The 12,101-nt window shown below is 36.5% G+C and overlaps 1 protein-coding gene across 1 annotated transcript; it reads right to left on the reverse strand.

Moving 5' to 3' along the window:
* Positions 1–275: 275 nt before the first annotated feature.
* On the reverse strand, positions 276–9,946 carry spaca4l (sperm acrosome associated 4 like). The gene is made up of 3 exons (XM_063899587.1): positions 9,762–9,946; positions 2,681–2,791; positions 276–1,630 (listed from the first exon to the last, which is right to left on the reverse strand). Exons 1-3 carry the CDS (start codon positions 9,811–9,813, stop codon positions 1,395–1,397), a joined length of 399 nt encoding a protein of 132 aa, XP_063755657.1. The 5' UTR covers positions 9,814–9,946; the 3' UTR covers positions 276–1,394.
* Positions 9,947–12,101: the final 2,155 nt, after the last annotated feature.

Below are 12,101 nucleotides of genomic sequence, written 5' to 3' on the forward strand. Positions count from 1 at the left end.
ACTCTTTAGAGGCCATTTGAAGAAAAAAAACATTAGGTTTTAAAATGATGATGTATGGCTTAAAGCTCTTTGTTTGCGTCATTGCTGTAGATGTCCTCATACAGCAAAAATGAATGTTGCATGTCAACACCTGGAATCAGGACCGATGACGATCTTCTGTTTGTGATGGTGTTCGGCGCTAAAACCTGAATACCCAGTTGGTCCTGCAGAGTGGAAATGAGCTGATGAAATTTAGAAAGAGCAAACCAAGTCACACCACTGACACTACACAAGAGTTTTGTTTTTTCCCCAGTATGGATATTTATTGACATCTTCAATGTATCTTATATTGCCAAAATGTTCAGATGCTTTTGTGGAAAATAACGCCAAAAGTCTAGGTTTCAGGAATTAAATTTGATAACAATTTGTGTTGAACAGAGTTTCTCAAAACCAGCTGTGACATCATTTTCAAATGATGGACTCTCGGATACATTTCAAAATCTGCAAACATAATCAGATTTTAGTCACATTCTTCTCAAATATACACATCTTAAACCAGCAAGATAACCATTTACAAGTAATGTGCAGATTGAATTTCACACAATTATCAAAAAAACAGGGTGAAACAGAATTAGTGAGGTTGTGTCACAAGAGAAATAATAACAGTCTGAAGAAACAGAAATCTTTTCAAAGACACTACCAGACATACGCCAAGAGATTTACATGATGTTAGAAACACAATATTAAAGCGAACGAAAGGCCATCAATAAAGTGAATAGAAAAATAAATGTTCATAGAAGCTTTGAATTAAAAATATTTGAGATGTCATGAATCTGAATTCACAATACAGTGGGTCAATAGCAATACATTTAAGGAATTGTCCAACATTTTGTTTAACGCGATTCAAATTCCTCTACTCGAGTCAGATGAGAAAAACAACATTCATTTTTGTACTGTAGGAGTATTGATCTTTTATTCCAACTATTAGCACAGAAAACCTCCACAATGTTGGACTATTCCTTTAACTTTATACAACTCTGTCACAGAGTGAAAAAGCCTAACCTGTGATTTATTAACTAATCTTTACACAAACCCAAATTAAATTTCAGGGCACTTTAAGCAGGCGGGGGCCTATTAAAAATCATATTTCATGTTTGGTGTTAAACTTTTAATAGTCTATGAACTAACATTTGAATATCTCTTGAATTGAAATGAGGATAGCTTACTAATTCATCTAAGACTACAATTTTTTTATTTCAACTGACTTCCAATACACCTTAAGATTAGTAAACACATGATTGATGTGGACGAAAGAAAATTCACCTCTTAAATAATTGAAACCTTTTAGTGCTGGTGCGTGTACAATATGTAGTGTGTGTGTGTTTTATGGGTGTATGTGTCATCTGCGTTTTCTGTCAAACCAGGATGTTGGCCATGAACAGAGCAGTGACGGTGGCGAGGGCCAGGCTCATCCCAGAGGCCCCGGGCAGGCCAGGCGCGGCGTTGCACAGATCGGTGCTGCAGCACGTTTTGGTCATGGTGTACACGGTGGTGTTGGAAGAAGAAGAGGAATAGGGCAAGTTCACCTGTTCGGTCTTGTTGCACTTAGCCAACTCTAGACAGCCCTTCCTCTTAACGTCCAAGAAGCCGACTGTAGAGTGATAGCAAACACACACAATCAGTGTTTGATGTTAAATTATTGTGCAGTGAAAGGCACCCAATGTTGTAGAGCAACAGTTTTGGTGATTTCCAGGAAATCACGTAATGATCTAGGGTAAAAATCCAAATGGGACAAAAAATATTAAAACTATTTAATTTAGAAAGACTTGTCGGAAGGCCTGGATCTAAATACCTTTTGTTTTTTTGACTACCTTTCCAGGCAGCCATTGGTCTTATTCGTTGCATTATGATAATGAAAAAAACAAACTATTATTAACAATTACTATTAACAACTAGCAGGTGAAGCCTGTTTAGGAAAATAAAATCATTGACGTAAAGTTGATGTAGGATTTATGTTCACGATGATGGATTACACAAGGTTCAGTCTTTCAATCACATTAATGGAACATAAAAGGCACAAAAGTGAGTTTGTCTATAGCTATATTTTGATTCATCTGGTTTCAAAGTTGAATTTTTATTTGAAAAACGTTGTACTTTAGTGCATAGGGGAGTGGACTGTGTGGGCACATGAATACCAGATTTCCAAGTCATGTAACGTCAACCTATGTTGGGTGAATGCAAGTTCAAACCCATTATATGTTTTCCTCCAGTACTTTGTTAACCATTTCAACTGTTTATTCATGACTTTTAACCTTAAATGTTAACATCTCTGGTCACTTGCTCACAACAACTAATGTTGAATGTGTTAAAACTGACTGGTTGATTGCAGCCAACAGTCAGTTGTAAATTCCAAAGAAGGATAGTTGAGCTACTTCACAATCTGTCTTTCTGCGTCCAGGCCACTGTAGAAGTACCACATGAGGTAATGGGACCCCTGACTAGGAATCAATGTTTTAAACTTACTAAAATGTTCTGTTGATCAACCAATAATAATATCATGCAAATTTCCTGGGAAAATAATAATCCTAAGCCTTGAAACTGTTTTTTCATGTGTCGAAAATGCACATGATGTGGCCTCATGAATGTTGATTATGAACGTTCTTTAGGAGAATGTTGTCTGGTGAGATTGCTAGCTTCTTACCTGCTTTCCCAGCACCACTGTAGCATTGTTCTCCACTTGCACATGTTGTTTGAGTGGTTAGGCACACATCTCCAAAGCCGACTGTGCATCTGTAGCACGTCAGGGTGTGACCTGCGAGTTGGAGGGACAGTAGGAAGAAGATGAAGGCAAGAGGAAGAATAGCAGAATTAGCATAAATAGGTTTTCAACAGACAAAAAAAAAGATGTGAAATTTACAAAAAACACTGAAACAAAGGCTTTCAAGGATTTAAGAGTTCAGTTTCACGGTTGTGATCAGTTTACCGACTCAAAATGACAGCAAATGACAGAATAGTTGCCTTAAGAACATATCACTTCAAACCATTAGTTTGCAGGTTGGGTTTATAGTCGAGATTTGTTGAAGCAAGCCTGCCCTACAGATAACGGGTCTTGAAAAGGTCATAAGGTGATTAACCCGGTATGTTCATTTGCTAAGGATATTACCAATCCAGCTCACAGATATGAGCTCACATGACAGAAGCAAGTTTTCAACAACCACACTGCATACAATGAAATGGACAAATTCGGAGCAGCATGGAGTAATGAATGTGAGACATCAGGATATAGATTAATTTAAAAATGGCAAACGTTAATACACCACCAAGTTAACGCTTATCTAGAGAAAAAGAGCCAGGAGATTTTTTTTCAATTCACAAAGATCAGGGTTATGTTGCTCATTTTCACATGAAACAACCATGCAAAAACTCATAATATAGCCTGGTATTTTTGGCAGTTTTTAAACAAGAAATCATTGTATTTTTTTTCAACCGCATGTTTAAGAAATGCTACAAGTAAAATGTCATATGTGTGGAATTTTAATTCATTGTCTGATTTCCTAACTTTAGTTGTGCATGAAGTTACTTTATTATTGTAAAAACCCGGATGATATCACAGAAGGAGTCAGGTCTATCAATCAGCTATTTTGGAATGAGACCTCGAGGTAAGTTTAAGAAGAGAAATGTTTTCTTCCTGTAACTATATCACCATCAGCCACACCTTTTTTGATGTTGTTGGATCGAGAGCACAACCACACCCAGAAAAATAATCCAATATGAACACCATCATCGATTAATACTTCAACTGCATCACCTTCATTTCTTTTCAGTCAAAATGTCTCTGATAGTTCCTCTAACACTTTTTCTGACAATGTCACAATCTGTACATTTATACAACGATGGTTTAATGTTTCAACAAGTTACAGTATTGTTTGCAATTGATTTTGCATCTTTGATTTCTGGTCTCTTTTTTAAACGAGGTTGTATTATGTATGATTTGAGCTGAAAATATATGTTATTGTTGATAATCTAATCATAATTGCAGTGAAATTAAACTCAAAACAACAAAAAGTGTCACTTTGTTAGCACTTTAAGATCGATCTTTCTACAGTGGAAGTCAGTCCATACCCTGAGCTGTACTAAAGGTTTTACAACCTCTAGTACAAACTATGTCATAATACTGAATTCAACTTGCAATAAAGCTGCTCAGTGCTGCCAGTTTCCTTAAGCAAGTTTTACAGACATTCCTGCTAGTTAAGGTCATTTAAAAAACAAAACTGGGAGTGATATGAACATGGATGGAAAAAAGGTTTGTTGTATAGATTAAAGACTACCAATTAAAAGGACGTCTTTGGCCATGGTTAGGGATCAAGCATTGCCGGGCGGCCATTGTGAAACTGTGTGAGTCAGCGCTGGGAGGGGATATTCTGCACAATGAGAGCTGGCTCCGGTAGAAGCTATTGTTGTCAGAAACATGCCACTCCAGTTTCCATGTCATCACCCCATGACTCTGGTGTACACACTGAAGTCATTATTAAAAAAAAGTGTGTCTGGAAATTTCCTTTTTGGTGTTTCATCAAGAATTTGTGTCTATAGTTCAAAACTATTAAATAATTAAGCCACTATTCATGTTTGTTGTACTGTGTGTACAACAAACATGAAGGTATTTTTCTCTGAGTAAACTTCCTACGCTGTGATTATAAAAAGATCCTGATAAGTGACTTGTAAGATTACATTTGTGATTTTCTTAAGCAGAATAATAAACAGTTGTACTGTAATGGTGTCAACTCAACCAAAGGGTGCAAGTGTAGGCAATAATAAACCTTATTCTGATAAAGATTATCTTAAACTCATCTTAAATGTTTATTTATAGTTAAAAAAAACAGTATAATTGGTGGTACCCATTCAGGGATCAGGACTCGGATCATAAAACACATGTAGGGAGACAAAAGAGTAATTCCAAACAAATAAATGTTCCTCTGACTTTCATTTTCTTCTTGTTTGTTTAGCATCGCTACAGGGCACTAAATATGACATCTAATCAAATATCACATGAGGGATGCAAATCAAGTTGGCAACCATTAGTTTAACCTTCAGGCCTGTAAAAGTGACACATGAAATAATATAAAAGCAATCTTAGAAATCACCCAGATTTAATATTTAGATTAAGATTAGTGACAGCATTGACATTTAAATATTGACTACTACAAAAGAAACAACTTTAAAACAGAATTTTAATTTTTTGTATAATTGTAGAATAAGAAAATACATCTGAAAACCTATTCAGTAATGTCAGCTAGAAATATCTTATGTAGTGTTTGCCAAAATAAGCCCCGTTATTCCAGTATTCCAAGTTAAAGTCAAAGAGGCACTTTATTCTGTATTACTTTAGGCTATTTTATTTGCAGGGAGAAATAATGTGATACATCTACAACCAGTCATTTTTTCAGATCAGACTGAGATGTGTTTGTTTATACTTAGTCGACTTCACCAACAATTTGAGGGTTTTATTTGAAGAGGTCAAATGTGTAGGAGATACGTCATGTGACAAAAAACATGACATATGATCTCGTTGGTCCGCCTGATTATAATTAAAATGTCACGAGATACCACACTTCTTAACTTCAGAGATGCAAAACAAGGCCACACCTAAATACAGAAACAGCACCACACCTTTTTTTCCCAGGTTTCGGTTGACCTGACTTTAAGTAGAGCTTACATCTCACAAACATCTGACTATCCTCTGTACTTCTATATGTTTCTTTCTGACGTATGAGCTCAGATAGATCAATAAAGTAATAACATGTTGAGACATAAAACACATTTCTTGATCTGGAAGACATACAACCTTCAGAAAAATGTCCAAAGCAACACATCTGACTGAATGTTCTAAAACCAAGCTAAACAGCAATAAAGTAAAAAGTCAGCAGTTGATTATTCATATAAATAACGACTAATTAAAGGATCATAAAATAGTTGCAGCCACACCTAGTCATATTTCAGCACTTTGCAATGCTAACTAACATGTTGCCATCTGAAATCTAGTCCGACCTGATCTTCTTTGTGGAGGTGAGGACACATGGGATCAGTACAACTTAATGAGGTTCAATTACAGCGGACCATTTGTTCTCTGCAGCAGCAGGAGCTCAACATGTAATTTGTTACATCCTCTCCTCTCTTGATTGCGACAACACCAGCATGTTTTTAGGCTACGGGTCAAGGATTGAGTGAATTATGTGTCTAATAAAAAACAAGACACAATAGACAGCAGAGATTTGGTAGGTGACAGGCATCATTACATATTTCCGAGATTGAAGAGTCACGATGCACAAGACTTCTTGGAAAAAAAAAAAGATTCCACAATTCCTGGAAGCTTATCTGGAGAACATTTACGTAATTTCCCCTGAAGCACAGTCAATGGGCTTGTTACATGTACTGAGAAAGTAAACACCTATGAAAGGGCATCTATGGGCAGACAAGTAACTGACAGGAGTGTAATGAAGTTTTTCTTTTTTGAATGCAAATGTTATATCCAGTTGTGAGATGCATCTATTAATAAGTGGACAGTTTGGAAAGTTTGAAGTGGGGTTATATGAGGTACTTATCCATCATCAGTGTGTTACCTACAGTGGCACAATGGCTGTACAATTAATTTAACTAGGTCAAGGATAACAATATTCTTAGTAGAAGTGTGAAGTAAGAAGGTAAGTCCGTAAGTAAGGAAGTAAGTGTAACTAACTAAGTAGATAATGTATTGCGTTATTTCATACAAAGGGATTTACGGCCCAAGATATTCAAGAAACTACCAGCAATTTTAGGCAAAATTAAGAGCTAATCAATAATTCAGCAAATAATGCTGGTTGTTAAGTGATCAGAAGACTATTCTTTAGTAAAGCAGCTGTTTAAAATTGAGCCAAACTCTCTACCTTTGTCAAGCAGTTTGATAACAAACCAAGTTTGAACACTTGGGTGTGGCACCCTCAAAGTGTAGTGTAATATACTGTCCTCTGCTGCTCGGTTACTACAACTACATCATAAACATCAGCCCTTCAGTTTCTACCACAGGAACACGATGAGGAACCCAGAGGGACAGAACAAATAACAAGCAAAGAAATAATAGTGGCTGTGTTTAAGAGACTAAAATCCTGTAAAAATCTAAAATAAAAAGAGGCTAGAAAATAATAAGCTATTATAGCTTGATCGTGTCTTTGACATGGCATCTTACTTTTACAGTAATCAGTGCTTTGCCAGCAATTAGGCTCAATGAGAGTAATGTGCCAGAATACTGTTGCAATGTGCATGGAAAGTTAAAAAGAGAGGTCATATTGTAAAACTGATATGCAAACAAGTTTATTAAAAGGAAGGGGGGGGGGCGGGATATGTACAGACTGCCTTCAAAGAGTTTGCATGTACCGGGACAATTACCCTTACACATACAACCTGACCAAAGCTTAGGATAAATACACTTTGGTGCGTCTTGTGTGTTGTGTACACTAATACAGAGAAGTTCACATCCTTGATCCTTGAAGGCTGATGAGTCAGACTAATGGAGGGAGTTTCACGTTAACTGTTTGTTGCACAAGGTGATTTCTGTGATTTTCTTTAGGTTTAAATAGGATTTTTTCCGCTTGAACAAAATGTAAACTGTTGAAAAAAAGGGAAATAAAGTTGGTCAGCTGTCGCTTTTACGCTGAAGTGTACAGCGTTACTGACAACTGGGTTCAAAAGTAGCCACAATTTTTTGTCTGAATTCTGACAGCTGGTGCTTAGGTCAACCTCACTAGCCAGTAACATGTTTACTTCAAAAGCCGGCCATCTGAAATCCTCTTCTCCCTAAGGGACAAACACACCCAAATGTTCATCCTGGTCACCACAGTATACAATTACCAGCATTTGTGAATCACCTTTTGTCACAAACAGGTTTAGTAAATGGTTTGTAGGTTAAAAAGATATCGTTTTTCACCTGGAAGTATAATAAAGCAGCATTGACAAGACTATAGCTCCATATAGTTAGGGTGTGGTTTGAAACAAGAGACTTTAACAGAGAGTATGGTACCCAAAGGATAAAAATTGATTACAAAAGCCTCAAAACACAAAAGTAAAAGGAACCATTATAGCAAGCCCAGTCTATAGACCCTGTGTCGGAGTGGAATTTGAGACTTGGGCAAAGCCTCAACTGTAACAAGGTGAGGAATTTCTCATGGAATGGCTGGCCGGTTGGGGCATGATTCAGTCTTTTAACAACATCTGGAAAATAACACAAAAATAACGCCCTCTTGCTATAAACAGGTTGCCTCACCCTAACCTGTAATAAGAGCATTAAAATAAAGCCTGGGATGTGCACAGAGGATAAAAACAGGAAAACTCTGCAGCTACTTGTGAGAATCAATCTGTCTGTTGAATCTTGGGAGTCATGTAGTCCTTGGCAACTAAACTGTTTAACTGCTTCTTTTACATTTCAAGAGACTAGGGCGGTTTCTCAGATTTATAGTTTCTTCCAACCAACAGAATAAATATTCAGTAATGTCAGATAACACTAAGGAAAACGGGCAAATTGTCACAAATGAAACAGGAATTTTTAACTTTTTTCTCTTGTAAAATGACAGAATTAATAATCAATCATAAAAAGAATTGATTTTTTTTCAGATGTTTATTCATTATCTTAAGCGTACTATCTCAACTGCTGATACAATACTTTGAGCTAATTGTTTGAACTGTTAGTCCGTCACTTAAGCGAACGGCTTCATCTAGCCTGTTTGCCCATCCCACCCGTCTGTGTGTTACTTTAAGCTAAATATTCCCACTGTTTTGTCCATAGTTGCACATTACTTTAAGCCCACTGTTCGAACCATTTGTCAAAACCTTTAAGCTAACCTTTTCCCCTGTTAATTTAAAACCTTAAACTCAAATGTCTCAAACTGTCTGCACACTACTTTTAGCTAATTGTTTTAACAGTATAACCCATTATTTGACTAACCAATTTCAAACATGTGCTTAATATCCATCTCTTTTTTATTGAAAATGTAAAAACTAAAAGTGTATGGATAGAAACAAATGAACAGATGATAATACATTAGCTGAGTCTTATCTGAAACGGTCAGATTAGTTGTCCATTCAACTCAAAACTAACCCTACAAAAGAGTAAATAATTTTCTAACAATAAACAAAACTGATTTCATCTCCAATCACTGTAGCCAACAGACATTTGTCCTAAAGGTGCCCACCTATTGCTTTAGGCCCCCTGCCCCTAAATTGATGCGATACACCACTTGTAGTGAACACACCCAGTCTAACATCTGCCTCGAGGTTCAGCATTCAATCTACACTGAACCCAAACTAATATTAAAACAAAAGTCACACTGGTGAGGCAAGTGTGACCAAAATAATCGCAAATAAAGCCATTTATTATTTATTCAGTCCAGGAAATTTACAAGCTAGAAAACTTTTTCGTCTGGCAAAAAAAATAATCACGGAAAACAATCAATGTAGAAGAAAAACGCAGAAATGTAACGTAACCTAACCATCGAGCCTACAACTTGCAAAATGATGAACACAGCAATACTTTGCATTAAACAACCGATCATTTTTAGGGAACCCAAGCCAAATGAAACACAGCTACACGTAATGTTGTGTAGCAAAAACGTTATTTTTTACACTGGAAATATTTCAACGATACAATAAAGTCTCTTTGGTTTTAAACACTGTAAGCGGGGTGAGTTTGACACGCTGTAAAATGACACATTTTAAAATGAATAGGCTTAATCATCATTTATGTCATTTTGACTTACCGACTGCAAAGCAGAATCCGACAGCCAAAAGCTGGAGAATAATTCGGTTCATCTTCGAAACAAGGAAGGTAAAGTTACAAACTTTCAGAGAATGTCTGCCTGTGAGGATTCAGACCGTTATAATATTTGCTCACACAACCAACTTTTTTAGCCATTTATAATTTTCCACCTCCCATCCAAACGTCACCGTTATCCAATCACAGGAGGTCTTCTGGGAAATCCACCCCGTTTCTAATCTCTCCCACCTGAGTGACTCAGGTATAGGGATACAATATTCCGGCAGAAATGTTAAGTGTTTTATTGGTGATGTCTTATTATTTGTACATCATTCCATGTCATTCCTATGTGGATTTATATGTTTATATTGTGTTGATGGAGCTGAAAAGTGACTTAAATGTTGTTTTATTGCCATTTAAGCCACTCAGTACATTTATCCAAGTCTGATGCTATTTACTTCTGCATTATTTCAGTGGCAAATATTGTCATTTTTTCTCCACTATCTGAATTTTAAAGGTAGTCAAGATTACGATTGTATTTACATTTCACATGTTAAGCTTATTTATAAATCAAAAACAGGTTCAACCAATGGTTTCCAACCGTTTTGTTTTGTGACCCCATAAGAACGAATAGTGGGAGACATTTTTGGAGATTAGAGTTGCAAATTAGAGGCTGTCAGACAAATCAATTCAACAGTTTGCTTCATGCAACACTGCATGTGTGATGATGAAAATTATAAAAATGTCATGAAGACATTTAAAAGCTTTAGTAACAGCAGTAGCAGTACCACTCCAAAAAATAGTATATCATTTGATATTTTAATAACAATGAAGTGTGTGAATTAATAATGCCAATAACATGGCATTTAAAAGCCTAAGGGGAAGGTTTTTAGTTTACATTTAAAGATTTCAAGACAACAGCTCTCAGATAAAAGTACACAAAGGAGCTACATTAACATAACTGAGCAAATTGAGATAATTACTGTTTGTCCTCCTGTCGCAGGTACTCTCCTAGAGACTCAGTAAACAGACTTAAAACAGTATCCTAATCTGTTATGGCATCTAAAACCTCCTGGCTGGTGTGGGTGTGTGTGTGTGTGTGTGTGTGTGTGTGTGTGTGTGTGTGTGTGTGTGTGTGTGTGTGTGTGTGTGTGTGTGTGTGTGTGTGTGTGTGTGTGTGTGTGTGTGTGTGTGTGTGTCATGTCAGCAAAGTTTAAATGGAAACTGGTCAGCTTTTAAGAATACATTTTTAAAGAAATTCAGTTTATTATGACACAGAATTAAACTTCCTTGCCGATTGTTTTATTCTTTGCTTAATAACCCACTGAATAATTGGCTAAGAGTTCATTTAGGTTCCTGCAGATCCGGTTGTTGGTTCATCTGTCTACTCAGCATGTTGTCTTTAACACAATTTCATTGATGATGAAAATAACCGTCAGTTGCAGCCCTAATCCACAGCAGCAGGAGGGACACTCAAAAAGCCATATCATACAGGCCAAACCTACATTTATCTTTTGTTACAATTGAAACATTTTAAAAATGTGCATAAATTAAAGAATTGGGATCATCTAACTAAAGATTCAAAGCAGAGAAACGTGTGTTAAATGTGTGAGGTATATCTTGTATGTTTGTGAAGATGATGAAGAAGTCTCCGGAGACACCAGCTTGTATAATAAGGTTTGTTACAACAGCATAGTATCATACACCAACACGGGCAAGACGAGGTTCCTAGAGCCAATTTTGGAAGTCCCCCCGAACTGTCTTTGTGCATGCCATTTATAGGAGAAAAATGTATGTAAGTGTCCAAAGTGTGTGTGTGCTCACAGGAGGTAATCAATGACAATATATGCCTCACTAAGTGACATGTGTCCGTTCATATGGGCCCCCTAACGTACTTCGGAGGTTGTTATACAACATCCGACTGCCCACCATATGGCCCCTGAACAACGTCTTCTCTGCACTCTCCATGACCTCAGAGAGTAACTAGCTGTATTATGAACCGATTTAACTAACTGTATGTATGAACATATTTAATACACCACATGTGTAAAAGTAAAAGTTGATCATGGAAAACATAAATGGTCTACATGCAAAATCTTGACATTAATAAAATTATAATAATTGCACATTTGTTTTTGGCTCACAATAATTTAAAAAGAGTTAACATACATGTTTAAATGTTACATAGCCTGGAGAAGTGACGTGTATTTTATCAGTGATGCTGGATAAGCAACTTTTTTTGTGTGACAGACTTTCACAATCATCCAAGTTTAAAAGATCTTTTGTGTTTTATTTCAAGACTTACTAATTGAACTTAATCATTCCCAGCAAGTCTGGTCTCGCC

Source organism: Eleginops maclovinus, chromosome 13 (genome assembly GCF_036324505.1).
Source record: "Eleginops maclovinus isolate JMC-PN-2008 ecotype Puerto Natales chromosome 13, JC_Emac_rtc_rv5, whole genome shotgun sequence".
NCBI lineage: Eukaryota > Metazoa > Chordata > Actinopteri > Perciformes > Eleginopidae > Eleginops > Eleginops maclovinus.

Bases quoted from the DNA above. Each gene is read 5' to 3' on its own strand.
- spaca4l (XM_063899587.1), bottom strand. From the start codon at position 9,813: ATGAACCGAATTATTCTCCAGCTTTTGGCTGTCGGATTCTGCTTTGCA. The intron at 2,792-9,761 runs GTAAGTCAAAAT...TCCAACTCGCAG, and splicing joins CGGATTCTGCTTTGCAGTCG to GTCACACCCTGACGTGCTAC. The intron at 1,631-2,680 runs GTAAGAAGCTAG...ATCACTCTACAG, and splicing joins CAGTGGTGCTGGGAAAGCAG to TCGGCTTCTTGGACGTTAAG.